The sequence below is a fragment of the Achroia grisella genome, unplaced genomic scaffold, assembly GCF_030625045.1.
Source record: "Achroia grisella isolate CSIRO2021 unplaced genomic scaffold, CSIRO_AGI_Agris_v1 utg515, whole genome shotgun sequence".
NCBI lineage: Eukaryota > Metazoa > Arthropoda > Insecta > Lepidoptera > Pyralidae > Achroia > Achroia grisella.
Genome location: NW_026712908.1, coordinates 3203058 through 3223226, shown reverse-complemented (window position 1 = coordinate 3223226; position 20169 = coordinate 3203058). Strand labels below are relative to the sequence as shown.

Genomic DNA, 20169 nt, shown 5'->3' with positions numbered 1-20169 from the left:
TTGCCAGTCCAAGATAGTTATATTACTATATTATACGTTTTTAATAGTATTGTTTTTATTAATTATTATTTTATATATCCTAGTATATGAACATTTGTAGGTATTCCAACTTTACTTGGGAATATAAGATTGATATTTTTTACTTGGTTCCATTGGCATTACATTACAAAATTAATTAAATAATAATTAGACACCTACTTAGTAAAGTTAATATATCTTTGAAAAGTCTTTATCCAAGTTAGTTTTTAACTTTTATTTTCTATTCTTCTGACAGACCACTTGCTTAATATATCTTATATTTTTAAAGCATTATATATTATTTAGAAATGAAATGAAGTTATTTAGAATACCAAATTCTAAATTGTCACTACATCCTTGTTCTTTTCGGATTCCCTTCCTGACCCTAGTTTGTTGTGTTTTCTTACTTATATATTTTTACGACAATTCCCTGGTTTCCTTTATCGCCCATAGACCCAGACTATGAGCCGCAATAGCAATAGAAGTAATTTGCAACCTACGTCAGAAAGTTGTATGGAGTACCCTAATGAATTATATATGAATTGAATATGGAATCCTAAAAAGGGGATACTCAGTGGTGTTTATTTCGCCGGGCCGCCTTCAAAAGCAACAGGTGGTTTGTAACCTTGCACTTGATAGTTTCCGAATGTTAAGTTCGAATGAAGGACATCTGGCATGACTATATATACATACATCCATATACGAACATGATTATTGCTATAGATCAGTGACATATCCCAATTAAAAAAAAAACAAATAATTATTAAGTCCCCGGGATCTACGTGACCTGATCCTCTTATCATTCTCCGCATCCCTAATAAAAATAGACTATATATATATATATACGAACTTGTTCATCATGATTATTGTTATAAATCACTGTCATATCCCAATTTTCAACTGAATCACAGCTCAAACGCAAGCTTGTCAGCTGAAGTAGCTGAAACTTAGGTTACCTAAGCACGCGATTTTCAACAAAATTTTTTTTAAAAGATTTCTTGAGATTTCATTAAGTACTGGTCATTCATATACGCTATCAAATCGTCCACACTTATCCTCTAACTTTCCACTGCCTCGTCAGTATTTGCTATTTCTCGGGAATACCATGACCATCCAAGCATTCCTACCAAAAATAGGCAAAGTGTTACCACATAAAACTCACACTTTCTCGTCGTTACAATGGTATAGATATAATGTCTTAGGTTGTCGTCGACTGAGCTAATGACGTATAATACTGTAATCAATTGCAAAATTCTATGCGTAATTGTTGTATGTAAATGGATTCTAATTAAACACTTACTACTGTTTTACATACTAATTAATTAGTTACAATACACTCAATTTGGGTCCGTAATTAGTAGTCAGGTTTGAGTTGCCACGTCGGATAAAGGTATATTAAGACACACATAAAAAAATCTACTTCTGTCGAATAAAGGTAAACAACTTAATTGAAACTTTCTCATTTACACACAAAAATCGACTATACTTACACAATTTTATTATTAGATTAGTACCAGACCTATGTTCAGAATAGCAGTCATGAGGTATCCTAATGCAAAATAAGAGGGCTCTTATAGAACAAGCATATAGCATATATGCTTGTTCTATAAGAGCAATTCAAGCAATTCTCCAATTTGGGTTTAAAAAGAACAAATTGGGTTTAAAGAGACAACTGCAGGTGAAGAACTGAATCCGTGAACCCCGAATAAGATTACAACATACGTATCACACAGCTAAACTAGATCTAAGGGTAGGTTTTTGTATTATTAGTCAAATAACAGTAAGTCACGTAGTACACTGCACAAAGTTGGAAGAATTAACTGGGCAACAAAAATTACATATTGAGGACGTTGAAGCGATCAGATATGTATAACATATATAGAATATATATATAACAGTACAACCGAGGGGTGAATTCTGGTCTACTGAGATACAGCATTCGTGCATAGCTCAGTTCCTAGGCAAGGAATTTATTATTATTATTATTATTATATAGGTATATACATAGAATTTGTTGCTAGCATTGGCCAGCACAAGCCTTGATATAAACGGTCTATTAAAAATCAGTTTCTTGAGTTTGCACAAAGTGGTTAACAAAGACGCCGACGATTCGTAAAGTGGAAATGACAAGCTACGGTTGATCTCTAAATAAATTGAGTTCATCGACCGCTCCGTGTCTAATTGTTTTTTATCCTTATTTAATGAGTATACACACAGCCTTAAAATCGGTGGCGATATCGTAACAGTGGTGGGGAAAGCTAGAAAGAGCGCTTCCAGGGTTGCCCCTTATTTAGGCAAATTAGATAATAATAATAATGATATTGCAGATGTTATATTCGTGACCGGGCGCCGCTTGGTGGGACTGGTCTGTTCGCATTACGAACACTGATTAGACTATTTACTATTGCAATAGCATATGCTATTGGTCACTCTATTCTCCCAAATTTGAATTTAAAAATGAATCTATATTATTGTAAACATGTACAACTATTTAATTAATTGAAAAGAATACGTGCTGAGTTTCTTGTGAATTCTTCACGTGTCGAAATATGACCTACATGAATAAAGATATTTTGAATTTGAATACATTCATACCTCCGTGACGAATTACTGGTGAATTTGTCATGATGAGTTAACTGACCTGACCCTTTGTTCATCTAATCATCCACTACTGGTGCTCCGCCATCGTAGACCGTTAGAGCAGACTGGTGCACAATTCTGTTATTATTAAAATAACCTCCGCCTCATCTATTTCTAAGTTCTTGAGCTGACCTCTTTGTAAGCTCTGTATCGGATGAAACGTGAGATAATAGTGTAATTACAGGGCCTGACTACTTAAGTCTTCCCGAATGGCAACGCACCAGTTACCATAGACATCACTTGATAACGTGAATGTCATTTAGTATCAGGGATGGATACATAAAAAATATCTGCAGATATGTATATAGATGCATTCAGGAAAGTAAAACTGACGGTATTACATAGTAAATCCAAACCTTGTCACGTGCGCTAGTTCAATCATTTATTGCGATAAATCATTATCACTAATAACGTTTAACAGTGATAAAAACGATAATACATGAATCACGGACGACAATGTAAGATAGTTATAAAGGTGCACGCCTACATTTCTTATCATAAAGCACGCGATTTTCGACAAAATTTTTTTTAAAAGATTTCTTGAGATTTCATTAAGTACTGGTCATTCATATACGCTATCAAATCGTCCACACTTATCCTCTACCTTTCCACTGCCTCGTCAGTATTTGCTATTTCTCGGGAATACCATGACCATCCAAGCATTCCTACCAAAAATAGGCAAAGTGTTACCACATAAAACTCACACTTTCTCGTCGTTACAATGGTATAGATATAATGTCTTAGGTTGTCGTCGACTGAGCTAATTACGTATAATACTGTAATCAATTGCAAAATTCTATGCGTAATTGTTGTATGTAAATGGATTCTAATTAAACACTTACTACTGTTTTACATACTAATTAATTAGTTACAATACACTCAATTTGGGTCCATAATTAGTAGTCAGGTTTGAGTTGCCACGTCGGATAGAGGTAACTGTATATTAAGACACTCATAAAAAAATCTACTTCTGTCGAATAAAGGTAAACAACTTAATTGAAACTTTCTCATTTACACACAAAAATCGACTATACTTACACAATTTTATTATTAGATTAGTACCAGACCTATGTTCAGAATAGCAGTCATGAGGTATCCTAATGCAAAATAGAGGGTCTTATAGAACAAGCATATAGCCTATATGCTTGTTCTATAAGAGCAATTCAAGCAATTCTCCAATTTGGGTTTAAAAAGAACAACTTGGGTTTAAAGAGACAACTGCAGGTGAAGAACTGAATCCGTGAACCCCGAATAAGATTACAACATACGTATCACACAGCTAAACTAGATCTAAGGGTAGGTTTTTGTATTATTAGTCAAATAACAGTAAGTCACGTAGTACACTGCACAAAGTTGGAAGAATTAACTGGGCAACAAAAATTACATATTGAGGACGTTGAAGCGATCAGATATGTATAACATATATAGAATATATATATATAACAGTACAACCGAGGGGTGAATTCTGGTCTACTGAGATACAGCATTCGTGCATAGCTCAGTTCCTAGGCAAGGAATTTATTATTATTATTATTATATAGGTATATACATAGAATTTGTTGCTAGCATTGGCCAGCACAAGCCTTGATATAAACGGTCTATTAAAAATCAGTTTCTTGAGTTTGCACAAAGTGGTTAACAAAGACGCCGACGATTCGTAAAGTGGAAATGACAAGCTACGGTTGATCTCTAAATAAATTGAGTTCATCGACCGCTCCGTGTCTAATTGTTTTTTATCCTTATTTAATGAGTATACACACAGCCTTAAAATCGGTGGCGATATCGTAACAGTGGTGGGGAAAGCTAGAAAGAGCGCTTCCAGGGTTGCCCCTTATTTAGGCAAATTAGATAATAATAATAATGATATTGCAGATGTTATATTCGTGACCGGGCGCCGCTTGGTGGGACTGGTCTGTTCGCATTACGAACACTGATTAGACTATTTACTATTGCAATAGCATATGCTATTGGTCACTCTATTCTCCCAAATTTGAATTTAAAAATGAATCTATATTATTGTAAACATGTACAACTATTTAATTAATTGAAAAGAATACGTGCTGAGTTTCTTGTGAATTCTTCACGTGTCGAAATATGACCTACATGAATAAAGATATTTTGAATTTGAATACATTCATACCTCCGTGACGAATTACTGGTGAATTTGTCATGATGAGTTAACTGACCTGACCCTTTGTTCATTTAATCATCCACTACTGGTGCTCCGCCATCGTAGACCGTTAGAGCAGACTGGTGCACAATTCTGTTATTATTAAAATAACCTCCACCTCATCTATTTCTAAGTTCTTGAGCTGATCTCTTTGTAAGCTCTGTATCGAATGAAACATGAGATAATAGTGTAATTACAGGGCCTGACTACTTAAGTCTTCCCGAATGGCAACGCACCAGTTACCATAGACATCACTTGATAACGTGAATGTCATTTAGTATCAGGGATGGATAAATAAAAAATATCTGCAGATATGTATGTATATAGATGCATTCAGGAAAGTAAAACTGATGGTATTACATAGTAAATCCAAACCTTGTCACGTGCGCTAGTTTAATCATTTATTGCGATAAATTATTATCACTAATAACGTTTAACAGTGATAAAAACGATAATACATGAATCACGGACGACAATGTAAGATAGTTATAAAGGTGCACGCCTACATTTCTTATCATAAATATCTCTAGCTTGACTTGACGTAATGAATCTGATTTGATTCATTACGTCAAGTCAAGCTAGAGATAATTGAAATTACATAAACTGTTTAGAATATACATCAATGATATTGTAAATCCAAATGTAAATATAAATTAAAACCGATAATGTTATTAATGGTTTAGCATTAATCACTATTAATTACTTCAAATAATCAAAAGTTTTGTTGGCAATGGTCACTATTAATTACTTTGATACATCAATTACTACCATCATTGAGACTTTTTTAGCAATTCAATTAAAAAAAAACTAATTAACCTAATTCAAATACTATATTACGCGTATGGAAGCTGTAACACTTTCAGAATAGGTAGTAGTAATAGTAATTCAAGCGAATGTAAATTAAGTGAAGAGCAGTCGCGGTGAATGCACAAGCAGGTCTTTAAGACTGTTCTAGACGTGAGCCTCACAAACGAAAGTGAACCAGTTTCGCCATCTTTCCTGGCGAAGTATATCATCATACCCCTATACAAATTGTTCATGCCTAATGCACACGATCGATCAATAGACCTGTATATAAACTAGGGTTGCCAATATTTTGATATTGGCAACCCTAGTTTGTATGCAGGTATATTAGTCGCGTACGAAGATATAAAAAAATATGGTAAAATCTAAGTCAATTTACATCGTACACTCGTACATCATAGCATTTTGACTGAATTTCGTAGGTCAAAGTCTTGTACAATCTTGTACGATGTTTAAAATATCCTCAATAACAAATGTACTAGGTTTAAAGGCCAAAATTCTCGTATTCGTATGTGGATCCCTCGTACAAACTTATACCGGATTTAAAATGTCCTTACGAACAAATGTACGATGTTTAAAGGCTAAAACAAAACAAAAACTATTTTTACGATTGGCGTCCCTGATACAAAACAACATTGTATTAGCGATCGATAGCTAATGTAAAAAGTGCAATTGGAACGTGAATGAATAGGAACAGTTTTGGAACGGTATGTAATATGCTGGTTAAAATTTCTTCCTGACGTTTTTATATGAAACCCTAACATACAAAAAGGTAATTAGACCGTCTTACTCTCCCGTCTTTACATACGACGATGTGAAAACCTCGTAACATATTTACTATTTTATTATATGTAAAGAAATTAAAGTAAAGCATGCATCTCTCTCAAACTCTATTACACCGACTAGACTTTTCTAAACACGCATAAAAAGCGGTTATGTTCTGATGTGAACAATTGATTCTTTCTTGTATTACTTGATTAAGTGATGTAAGTGTGTTCACAGAAAGACCTAGAACTCGTTACGGTCATAGGCACATTGTAGACCGGTTTAGTTAATGATTGTATATAACTTTTAGGGATCCCTATTTAACACAGAAAAGTTTATGAAAATAGCCATAAGTCTGAGTACACAAACAAATTACAATGAAGTCGAAAGCGAAATACAATTTAGACTCTAATATTTTCTTACAAACTCTTAAAAATATAATATAATACGTATATATATTTAGGGATATAATTATTTCTCAAACTTGGCAAATCAGAAATATAATCTAATATTATGAAGAGGTAAAGTTTGTGAGTTCGGATGTACGAGGTAATCTCCGGTACAACTTATCTAATTTTGAAATTTCTTTTAGTGCTGGATAGCTCATTTATCGAGGAAGGTTAGAGGTTATATAACATGACGCTATGATCAATAGGAGCGAAGCTGCATTGAAAAATATTTCAACAACGGGGAAAATATGACACAGCCGGATGTGCAGCTCACTTAACAGAAAATAGAAATCATCCCCTGTACAACATGAACAAAACCTTGGAAATCCATCAGAAAACACATAGACACACATATATTAAAAATGTAATACAATAAAAAATGTATTGGTTTTCAAAAAATTTTAAAATGTTAGCTACGGAATTCTGTCTTTGGTCAACACGCTTTATTGGGTATAATTTATAAACAGTAAACCTTTGATGCGGAAAATTTACTAATATGCGTATATATTTCATTGTGGCTCAGCACGCAATGAACTTGCTGTATTAGCAATAAAATCATTGTTTCCAAATGCATATCTGTACCATGTTTCCCGCGATGACAGAACATGTTATTTTTATAAAATTGTAATGGGAAGGAACCGGACGGCCCATCTGATGGGAAATACCTATGTAGGTACTGATTATCCATAGCCTATGTATGAAAATAGTATGGGAGCGTTAGATTTTTTAAAATTATTCAATAAAATTTGATGAAGCTGTGAAGCTGCGGCCAACATATTTACAGATTCACCAAACGATTGGGAGCGAGTGCAGATGGCACCAAACTCGCGCAAGGACAAAAGCGGCTGAAGGCCAAGTCCTATCTGATAGATGCGACTTTAGGATGAGGGAATCGCTAGGGTTTCGCACCTCGGCCCAATTAGACGGTGTTCGGTCGGAATCAAACATGCCCTAGTAACAAGTTATGTATTACTTCTCATACATTGCCAATTGTGAGGCCTGAGTTATTATGAGTGCCTTAAATTCATTAGCCATATCCCAGCCTTGCTACCAGAAATAGTTTGTAGAAAAAGCAGTTCCGCGACAGAATTAAGTGAAACAATCCTACCCACGTAAACTACTCTGTACAAACTCTAGTTTCGTTTCATTTCAGCAACCGTATCATAAGAAGATGCAAGTGATGTTGCTCTTGCGATGACATTCCCAAGGTCTCAATAAACACTTAACTACATTCTATTATGGTCGTTTAACTTAATAACAAATTGAACAATTGTTTTAATAATTTATAATGGAGTAGAATAAATGCACATTAGCTATATTGTATTTTTTGCTTTTGCAAAGGACCAATAATGCAATTGTTCTTCATTACTATTGTCATGCAAGAATATGCATAATGTTATTGCAAATACAGTAATTTCGTTGAATAGACTGCAATAAAACTAAGTAATGAGAAAATAATTTGCATGCGATGAAAAACAAATAAATGCAGTTAAAGCATTGAGAAGTATGACGCATTACATAACAGAAGTACAATTAATTTAAAGTATAAAAAAATAACGATAATTTCAATGCGAACGAAGTGGCAGGTAAAAGCTAGTTAATAATAACCTTCTGGACAATTAACACAGCGCCACCTAGTCCCACGATAAGCAGAGCTTGGTGTTACGGGTACTAGACAAGTGATATAAATACTTAAATACTATTTTTTGTAATTACATACATAGAAAACACCCAGACCGGCACAAACAATCATAATCATGAACACAAATGTTTGCACCGTGCGAGGAATCGAACCCGAGACGTCGGAAGTAAAGCGGTGTGCTAAACCGCTAGACCACCGAGGCCGTCAAATAATAAATCACTTAATTGATATAACTAGCATGACACTGGATAAAAGTTATCTATATTTGGCGCTTGTAAAAAAACAATTAAAGATAACACAATCTAGTAAATAAAACATGCAACGAGAAAATACAATAATAATTAACAGATTAATTTGTCATTAAGATTGGCCGAAAACAATTAATATCAATCCTGATTCGTAATTCTGTTGCCCTTCAGAATCAGTCAGGGGGCAGATAGCAGACGCTATATAGTCCCAAACTACGTATGTAAAGCTTTGTGCTTATTAAGTACTAGAAAGCTAACATAAATACATTTTTATAAGGAAAAACGAAAAAAAATTCCCTGGACAATTAACACAGCGCCATCTAGTCCCAAGGTAAGCAGAGCTTGTGATATGGGTTATGGATAGGTACTAGACAACTCATATAAATACTTATATTTTTTTAATCCATAACATACATAGGAAACACTCAAACCGATACAAACAAGCATACTCATGAATACAAAATGTTTGCACCGTGCGGGGAATCGAACCCGCGACCATCACAATTAAAGCGGTGTAATTAACCGCTAGACCACTGAGGCCGTCTGTACATACTGAGCCACTAACTAAACGTCCGTACGGTAAATACATACTATACATAGAAAAAGACAGACCAATACATACTAACATACCTATAATATGTTAGAATAATGTGAATATTGTACAAGAACCCGCGACCATAGGCACTAGTGCAGAATTTAACCGATAGACCACCGAGGTAATTATATCAAATAACAAATCAATAACTGTTAATAAAAATATAAACTTGTACAACACCTGCAGCCAAGGACCACGTCTTTTGCCCGTGAACTAGTGAAATAAATTCATATGCAATAAAATTATTCATGATAAACTTGATAACACAGTTGTCCGATGTTACATAAGGAGATTACATAAGATAAAATACCTTTACTGTCCAGTAGTTTGATGCAGTAGAGATTTCTGTATCTTGGTTAATACTCAACTATAAAATAAATATATAGTCTTTGTTCAACTTAATATAACTATTTTTTTTTCGGACTACTCTAAAGCTGTTGGCCGCAGCTGGCCTTTACAGCTTCTCTGGACGATAGGGGACGAGTGCAGATAGCACTCCAAACCCGCGGAAGGACTTATGGAGCGGCTGAAGGCCAACTCCCGTCTGACGGACTTTAGTCTGAGGGCACCGCTAGGGGTTCGAACCTCGGCTCAGGCCATCGTAATATCGATCCCCGTTTGAATTGGACGGGGGATCGATCGGAGGGGGTAATATAACTAAACGCTCTTGAATATTGTGGAAACACAGTGGAAATACAGATTAAACGAAATAGAATGATCATTTTCTTTTTTACATGTTTTCAAACGACAAACTCTTAGGGGGGGGATCGTTCCTACGTTCCAATGGGTTGACATTTACTTGTATATTTTCTGATGAGTGCGGTCGCTTAACTGACTTGGCTTTATTTTCATTCTATCTTCCACAGGCGCTCGGCCAGCATAATATAATGTTAGCACAAGTGAAAAAGCAGTTTTATTGTAATCCATTAAAAAAAATAATCCAACGGCATGGGGATAGAACCGATTGCAATAGCATATACGGTGGTCACTCTATTCTCCCAAATTTAAATTTGAAAATGAATCTGTATTATCATAAACATGTACAGCAGTTCTTCTCATATCGAAATAATAATAATAATAATAATAATAATATATTTATTAATTTTTTACACAATGTCACTAATTTATAGGCCGTAACATCTGTGCTAGGGAGTCCCTGTGTTACAGATGTTATTTCCTTCCACAATGGTTGGTTCAATTTAACAATTTTTACGTAGCTTTGACGTACCTTAATTTTTACTTATCTTATATGACATCTGATGAATTTGTTTATAGTTATATAGTTGTGTGTGTGCGCGCGCGCGTGTGTGGGTGTGTGTGTGTGTGTGTGTGTGTGATGTATAATTGATATTATAAATACATCTATGTTTTTTATTTTTAATTTAAGTAATTTTAATTATATGAGACTAGACATTTACAATTTTTTCTGTTTCAATATAGGTTAATGTAGTTAGGTAATTAGTAACGTTAATTTTACAATTATGTGTAGTAAGAGGGTAAATTTTTATCTGACTACTGATTTTATTATATAAGTGAGGTCCGAGAAATTTTAATTGACGTTGCCCAAAAGAAGATTTGCATTTTATTGTAGTAAATATTTTATCTTGTCTACGTTTAGTAACTATGTGCTGTATGTATTGTTGAGCAGATACATGTTGGTATAGTATTATCTTTAATAAATATAATTGTCTAACTGTTAATACATTAAATTCTTTATACAATTGCGTCGTAGGGTACCGGATAGGTTTTTGAAGTATAATTTTTAATATTGCTCGTTGTGCTCTTTCTATATGTAGTATGTTATTTTTAAATGTACCTCCCCAGGACAGGATGCAGTAATTAATTATAGATTGACATAATGTAGTATATGTTGTTTTTAATAGTTTTAGGTCAAGAACTGCTCTTAGACGTTTAAATACTACTATTAATTTTCTAACTCGACCCGTCAGTATTTGTATGTGCTTTTTCCATGTCAGCAGAAAGTCAATATAGACACCAAGGTATTTTATAAAATCTACTTTATCGATGGTGGGGCAGTTACAATTTGCATTATTAGTACAGTAATGTCCTTTAATTTTATTTATGTTGGGTTGATCAGTACGCTGTTTACTAAAAGCTATGAATTTAGTTTTTTCAAAGTTAATTGTTAATAGGTTTTTATGTAACCAATGGATAACTTCAGTTAAACCTTTTTCACTTTTGTTAATTACATCGGACCAAGTCTGTCCATGGAAAACCAGTGCTGTATCATCTGCAAACGTGTAAACGGTTCCTTTATCGTCATGTAGGTTACAAAGGTCATTAATATAGATAATGAATAAGCTAGGTCCCAGGATACTACCTTGAGGAATACCGTATGTTACTTCTTTTTCCGTGCTAATATAGTCTTTTATTTTTGTTACCTGTGTACGGTTAGTGAGATAGCTTTTAAATATAGCCAAGGCTGTACCACGAATTCCGATCTTTTCAAGTTTGTTGAGAAGTGATGGGATGGACACAGTATCGAAAGCCTTGGCTAAGTCCAAAAATACTGCTATACATTTTTGTTTATTTTCCAAGTGATTAGCGATATCACATGTTAAGTCTTTAACTGCCATTTCAGTTGATTTTCCAGCTAAAAATCCATATTGCTTATTAGAAATTATTTTATATTTTGACAAGTACGAATTCAATCTTTTGTTTAAAAGTCTTTCGAGGATCTTAGATAAACTGGGCAAAATTGATATAGGTCTGTAGTTACTAATGCACTTTTCATCTCCATTCTTGAATATAGGAATTATTACAGACTTTTTGAAGCAAGTAGGAAATATACCACTATGAAAACTTAAGTTTGCTATATGGGTTATTATTGGTACTAATATATGATTTGACATTTTTAGAACCTTTGTTGGGATATAATCTATACCTTGAGTTGTATTATTCTTCAAGTTCATTAATGTTGTATATATTTCTTGATCGTCAGTGTCTAATAGTACTAGTGAATTTCCTTTGTCTACTAATCTTTGCTGTGAAACATTATAATTGGTGGTATTTATGTTTATGTTTATTTGTTCTGCCAGTGATTTACCTAATTCTGCGAAATGTTTATTTACCATATCAATAGCATTATTTTGATTATTTGTGATATTCAGAAGAGCTGATCCGTCAATTGGTTTTTTAATTTCCATTCTTCCAACGTCTTTTATAGTACTCCAAACTTTTTTAGTGTTTTGTGCCGCTTCATTAATCTTATCTTTATTGTATTGAATTTCTATTTTCTTTAGTAAGTCGTTGCAGTAGTTTCTGTAGCGTTTATATGTAGTTTGTAAAATTGTATTTTCTGGGTGTTTTTTTAAGTCGGCATGTAGTTTGTCCCGATTTCTTATACATTTTAGTAATCCTGGTGTGATCCAAGGACGAATTATTCGTTTACGGTTTGGAATTTTTTTAACTGTTGTGTTTCGAGTGATTATAGAAGTTAATTTTTGTGTTAATAGCGTTGCTGCTTCATCTGCGTCAGCGCATTGTAGTACATCAGAGAAGTCTGTATTCTCCACATCCAATTTGATGACATCATAATTAATATATTTTTGAATTATTTGCTTCTTATGTAGAGGTTGAGTGGTGGTTATTGTTAGTATAATCGAGTAATGGTCTGTAATTGTAGATTCAATAACGTATGTATTCGTCTCCTGTTTAGTTTTTATCATTACGTGATCAAGACAGCTTTTACCTCGCGTTTGAAATACATGTCCTGGGAGAATTCCATTAAATGCAAGTAGGTCTAGGTAGCTGTTTGTTAATTTACTGTCTTCTAATATATTAATATTTATATCACCAATCAAGTATATGTTACTGCTTTTTAATGACATTAATAGGTTTTCGAGCGAATTTAGAAAGCTTTTTATATCTTGGTATGAAGGGGGTCTATATATAGCAAGTATAGTGGAATCGTCTGACAACGTTAGCTTAAGGCAATTGGCATTAATTATAGGGGGCTCAGTAACATTTACTTTTAAATCCGTCTTTATGTAGACAACTACACCTTCATTCTGCGAATTGTTTTTAGCCGTTAAGTAAGTATTGTAATTTTTTAACGGAGGGGGTAGCACGGATTCTTTTAACCAACATTCAGTTAATATTATAATATCCACTTCATATTCCAAATTCTCTAGATATACCTCCATCTGAGAGAAATTTTTCTGGACACTTCTAATGTTTTGGGTAATGACGGTAAGTTTATTATTATTTTTACTTATGTATTTTTTAACTTCATTTAAATTACCCGTGTATGCTGTCGAAGGAGTAAAATGATCTAAATTTGAATTTATAATGTCTATGTTAGCGAATTTTTTAAAATAGTCGTACAAGTTAAATTATTTATAGAGATGTAATATATTTGTGTGTCTATTAGATTAAGAGTAAAGAATTGTAAATTTAACCTAAACCCAACATTCCAAAATTTTAAGTTAGTCAGTGTGTAGATGTGTTTACAGTAGTAATAACTATGTTCAATATAACAGTTATTATCATTAAAATTTGTGTATAAGTATTTGTATATCAGAGCGTATGACTGTGTATGTATAGATTTAAATATGTTATTGTAAATAGAGTAAAATAAGTTGTGAATTATATAGAATGAATCTCTGATACAGTTATAAAGGGTATATATGAGTTCGTGTGTGTGTATATGACTTAGACATAATGATAACAAAAAATAAGAGAGATAACAAAACAATATTAATACTAATATAGGTGAGATAAAAAGCAGGAATAGAACTAGTCACATATTTCTTTGTAGTTCCATTATATCTTCCTCACATAAGATTTGGACTGCAGCGGGGGCAGGCCCGTCTTCTTTATTTTTGGAGTTTATATTACGGCGAATATAGATATTCCCACGTGATATGAAATAGTAGTAATTGGAATTACTATTTCGAACCATATCGCGGGCCATAGCAAGCAGTCGTTTGTTCTTAGCAGTTAGATTTTCTGATATGTAGACAGGCTGCACTGGACCCTGAATTGATGTTACTTCAGTGTTAAGATGCGTTCCCTTTTTAGCCTTTTTATATTTTTTTACAGCCGTTAAAACCTTTTCTTTCTTAAGTATCGTTGAAAATTCTGCTATTATAGGTTTGTGCTTAGCGGTTTTTGAACCATATCTAAATATCTCACGTATATCTGAATTCTCAATAGGCACCTCGAGAGCTGTTCCGATTTCCTGTAATGTTACTAATAAATCTTCCTTGGATTCCCTTTCCTTTTGGGGAATATTCCTAATTTCTATACTCGCTGCTCGAGAACTCCGTTCCAAGTTATCTACTCTTTCCTCAAGAGTTTTTATATACAAAAGGTGACTACTCCGCTCTTTTTCTAGAATGTCCAATCTAGTCCTCGTTTCTTCATACTTTTGAGATAAGAACTCCACAGATTTTATCACATCATTATTTTGTTCTTTTATATCATTTAATGTACTTTCTAAGATACTAAATTTCTGATTCTGCTTTTCCATAGACTTGTTTAGTAAGTCTTTTACTTCGTCAATAGATGTTACCATGTCGTCTTCCCTTTTACGTTTTGGACGAGGATTAAGTTTGGTGGATTTATCAGTGACAGTATTTGCTGATAAATCTGGTTCAGAACCAGATTTATGTTGAAGCGGAGGGCTTCTTAATAATTTAGACATAGTTTTATTATGGCAACTAATGTTTACCGCTCAATGCAATATAATTATGTATGAAGTTCGCTAGCTATCGACACTGATGTGAAGGGTCAACGTAAATTGGTCAGTATCGACGTTTTCATTCAATGTTACGTTCCGTCCAGTATAAGATGATCTATTTAGTGGGCAGGGATCAATGTTAGTTGGTAGCTATCGACGTTTTCATACAACTTTTGTCTCCGTCCAATATAAGTTGAGCTCCTTACAATTATTTTCTCTTTCGCACTCGTTCAGTTTTTATAAGTTGAATTAATATTATTGCTACTCACACATTAGCAGTTGCGGGGATGGCCAGATGATTCGATGTGGGCATTGCAGTGTGCGTTACTGCGCTTCTTGTTAAGAGCTCGGGAGTCCTCTTGCTAGTTTCTGTACTCCTAGTAGTTGGTATTATTTATTTACTATTTATTTTAACTTTTAAAAGCCAAAAATAAAATTAACAGAGCCGTGTAGATACGTCTGAACTCCTCAGATGTCCGCGGGGAAGGGAAATCATTTCGAACTGATGGTAAATTTGACATATCACAGAAGTCTGTAATAGACCTACATGAAGTATTTTGAATTGAATAGTAGTAACTATCATTTTTCAGTGCCAATTAGTCAACACCCAATAGATTGGTCCGACAAATCAGTTGCTTTGTATCACATTATACCCTTCCAGCAGCACTCGATCAATCCCATAACGACCTCTCTTCTCGTTATTCTCGTTAGTAGTTGCATATTTTAGACAAAATTTTAAATTCCATTTTATTTATGAATTCGTGCCAAAGTTACGTAATGTTGCAGATCAGATGCGGAGTTCCATTCATAACTAGCGCCACCCCACCTCATACTACACATAATGGGTGGGTGGATACTGGCCAGACTCTCACTCGAGAGGTAAGGGCCACCCCCGCCTATTGTCAACCCTCTTTAAAAAGAAAGAGGTACTCTCTCTCGACTCTATTTTTTACACCGTATCTTCGCTAATTCTCAAACTTCATATAAATGTGCTAACAAAAGGCGACGTTATAGCTTAAAACAATCTCTTACATTTTATAAATCAATTCATCTATATTTGGTGCTTGAAAAAAAAACAATTAAAGATATCAATCAACATTACAATATTGGCATGCATGGATAAATATAAAGATACAATTTAAATCGAAAATTCATTCATTATCCTCCACGTACCACCCACGGAAGCTATAAATACAAAATCCAGTCAGAATAGAACATTTACAATGTATCTATCGGAATGAATTTTGAAACGATATATCAATAGTTGTTTTAATTAATATATCATTACGTAAAATTTCATTATGATCCGTTCTGGCGTTTTGCAATGAAAAAGTAACAAATAGACAGACTCACTTTGACATTTTTATTATTACTACTACTATGAATGTACCTGTCGTAATGAATTTTGAAACGAGATACTGACAAGTTTTTTTTTTAATTAATCTTTACGTAAAATTTTCTGTAAGATCCGTTCAGGCGATTAGTAATGAAAAAGTTACAAATAAACATACTCACTATGGGGTTTTTAATATTTATATGAATATACATTATTCCTAATCTGCCTGTCTCTTGCTAATCTCTAAAACGGCTGGACCGAGTTTGACGGTACTCTCACTAACAGATAGCTAATCTTATAAACAATAACTAGTGCTAGTTTTATTTAGTTTAGAAATTATGTCTAATAAAAAAGGTGGTTTATATTCCACACAGAGGAATCCGCGAGTAACAGCTAGTATTTTTTTATTGTTTTAATAATTATTCAATTATCGAAATCTTTATCACAATAACATTCCGCGGTCAGTAAATGATAACCCTGACCTGACACTGGATGATAGATAATTTAAATTAAATTTTTATCTGTCTGTTTGTTCTTACTAATCTCTGAAACGGCGGGACCGATTTTGGCGCGACTTTCACTCGCAGATTGCTAATATTATAAGGAGTAACAGAAGCTACTTTTATTTTAGAGATTTTATTTATTTTAATAAAAAAAGAGTTAAATTCCGCGCAGTATATAAAAGGTCACGATGAAGTCTTACTAATATTCTAAACGCAGAAGTGGACAGATAGATGTTTAATCTTTCATGCAGAAACTACTGAATATTATAAAGAAATATTACAATAATATAGCTTACACGTCAGAATTAATAGGCTATGAATTTCACGCGGGTGAAGCCGCGGGCTCAATTAGTGTTTTAATAAATATTCAATTATCGAATTATTGGTTACAATAACATTCCGCAGGTATTCAATGATAATCTTGACCTTAACATTGGATGTTAGATACCAATTGTATAATTACATGCTTAATAATCAGTAATTAAGATAATGTATTGAGGTAATCACTTTATTACATTATCTAATTGTGTAAATTATTTAATACTATTTAATTTCATTTTCTACTGATAGATAGCCGTGGTGGTCAAGCAGTTTAATACTCTAGCTTACCTCCAAGGGTACCATGTTCGATTATACTCATGATTATAAATGTTCGTATCATAATATTTATATTCATGAGTATTAGTGACTATCTGTAATGATCTGAGTTTTCTATGTGTCATGTATCTATTTCTATTAAGTAGTTTAATACAAAAATTACAAGCTCTGCTTAATTTGGGATTAAATGGCGCTGTCTGAATTGTCCTGGATTATTATCACCATTATTTTTTTAATGGATGATAATGGTCAGTTAGTCGATCATGGTAAAGTCACCAGAAATTTATCACGATTGTTTTACAGGGGAACAAAATGAGGGTCAACCTGCTCATCACTACTATTAGTATTTCTGCTACAATATGAATTAATTTTAACTATAATTATAAATAAATAGATATTATATAATGAATTTTAACTATAATTATAAATAAGAAATTCTTTTTTATGCCTTCACACCTTAAGGGCTAAGACAATTTTCATGAAATACAACTTTTAGGATGGAAAATTATATATTACTACTGGTTACTCATAGTCTATGTAATGCAGGTATTGATCATCATTTTATGGGTACAGTTTATGCCTCAAGTAATTATGAACGAGATGAATGAATTATTGCAGATCAAAATAGGATGTTATAAAAACATATGTGAGAAACCCACATTGAGTGTCCACTGTATACAATAATAAATATATCAATCAGTTCTTACTATTTCGATTCATTTATCATTTTTGAATAAAGTATATTTCTAGTTCATAATTTTTAGCTACCTTTGTAATGGATAAATTATTTATGTATTAAGTTTTCTATTTGATAACATGTAGTTTGAAAACTTGTAGTGTTTCTTTTCCATTATCAGCATATGAGCTTGATGCTCAGTAAGTAACTATAAAAAAATCCTACTTTTAATGAAATAAATAGGAATCTTATTTCAATTGTTGTAGAATTATGAAGTAAGATAAACATTGTAATGGTAGCTGTAGGGATGGTAAGGTGACATATCATGTTTTATATTTTTGATTGCTGAATAGAAAAAGTAACTTCCTTTAAAGAGTTCCTCAACATAAATATTGTAATTTTCAAGAATTTACAAATTTTTATCTTAGATATACATAAAAAAATATTAAAATAATGATTTACACATAATGTTTTTATATAGGTACAAATTGTATTTATTTTCAAAAATGTTTTAACCATTTTAGGTGTTTTTATACAGCATATTGTAAACTTATTAACATTTGCATATTTTTATTTAAAACTACTTACTTAAATGTTTGTAGATGAGAAGTAACAAATTTAGAGTTTTAAGATTTGTATATTCAAATTTAGTATTATTTACTTAGCCTCATGCAATTTATTTTGCAAAATATGTATGTGTAACTATTAGAAATAAATTCTTAAAAACTGCCTGTAGGCTGTTTCAAGAAATCATATGTGCAGTTTGTAACATGATAAGATAAATTTTATTATGTATTCTTCACTGAAGAATTATCATTAGATAATAACTGTGTAATGTAGATGATAGAGTGAACATCCACTCACCTGGGCCGATTCTGCATATACAATTGTCCAAAGAAAATGAAAGCCATGTAAATGCCAACATAGTAGAATGCCACTGTCCAGTTTTCGGTCATCCATTTCCTGTACTTATGATGAATAAATTCGCTCTCAAACTCGAACACGTACGAGTAATTCGGCGTTATGTCCAAATTGTAGTTAAGTTTCGAAGCCTCCATTATTATTTGTTTAATGTCCTATAGTCACTAAAAAAGGCTGCCACAGTTCGAGTATATCACCTCTAGATCGCCGCACCGATCATCACAACTAAAGGAATTAACCTAAAAATATTAGCAAGGTACGAAGAGTATCGCTTGCTTTATCACAGATGACAAAAATGTCAATATTTCAATTGAGAGGCGAGCCGTACTCCTTTCGTGAGACTAATTTGTGTAATGACCGCGGAATATGTTCACTTTGACTATTTATTAGCAGCGATAAGGCACTGCCGGAGACCGAACTTATAGCGTGGAGATCGGTAGCAGCGACAGCTCCGATATTAATGAAATAATTATATGAGCCGCTCGGAGATTCGTGTCAAGACAGACACGCCGTTTCTTGAATTTCGTGAATGAATTTCTGTTCAAGCACTCCGATTGTCTGACTGACAGTTACGTACACACCCACCTCATGGCGCGTTCACGTCAGTTTTGACATTGACAACTAACAATTCAACACAGATTGTCACAGATAACATAAATATTCATTGATTAATGTACTTTCAATTGGTCATTGGAGCTAGAAGTCTAGAAGTTTAGTCGTGCAAGTTGCAATCTGTTTTATAATTTTACTACTACTTCCAACTATATTTCATTAAAGGCGCACTTATGAGTTTGAGAAAACTTATTTTGTGAACTTTTTTTTAAACTTTTATGCTTTTTATTCCTTGCTATTGTATACTATATTGTTGTTTCTCGAAATATTTTTTATAATAGATTGTTCTATATTCAAAATATAAAATTCTTAATAAAAATAGAAATCTCAACAATACAAAACTAAATATAGTGACAAATTTACCAGGATTTAACCACGATCATTTCCGGGGGATCACGTGAAGATGAACCTGGTACGGACATTACTAACTATTTAGCATTACTATTAACCCCTTTCTCTCCTTGACGGCTCCATAAATAAAACTGCTTT

At 33.1% G+C, this 20169-nt stretch overlaps 1 protein-coding gene across 1 annotated transcript in view; it reads right to left on the bottom strand.

Moving 5' to 3' along the window:
• LOC131846999 (elongation of very long chain fatty acids protein 6) overlaps positions 1-19602 on the bottom strand; it is a 54404-nt gene extending 34802 nt beyond the window's left edge. The window contains exon 1 of the mRNA XM_059196431.1: positions 19012-19602. Within this exon, the coding sequence (XP_059052414.1) occupies positions 19012-19205 (194 nt within the window). The 5' untranslated portion in view covers positions 19206-19602. The remainder of the gene's footprint in view (positions 1-19011) is intronic.
• Positions 19603-20169: the final 567 nt, after the last annotated feature.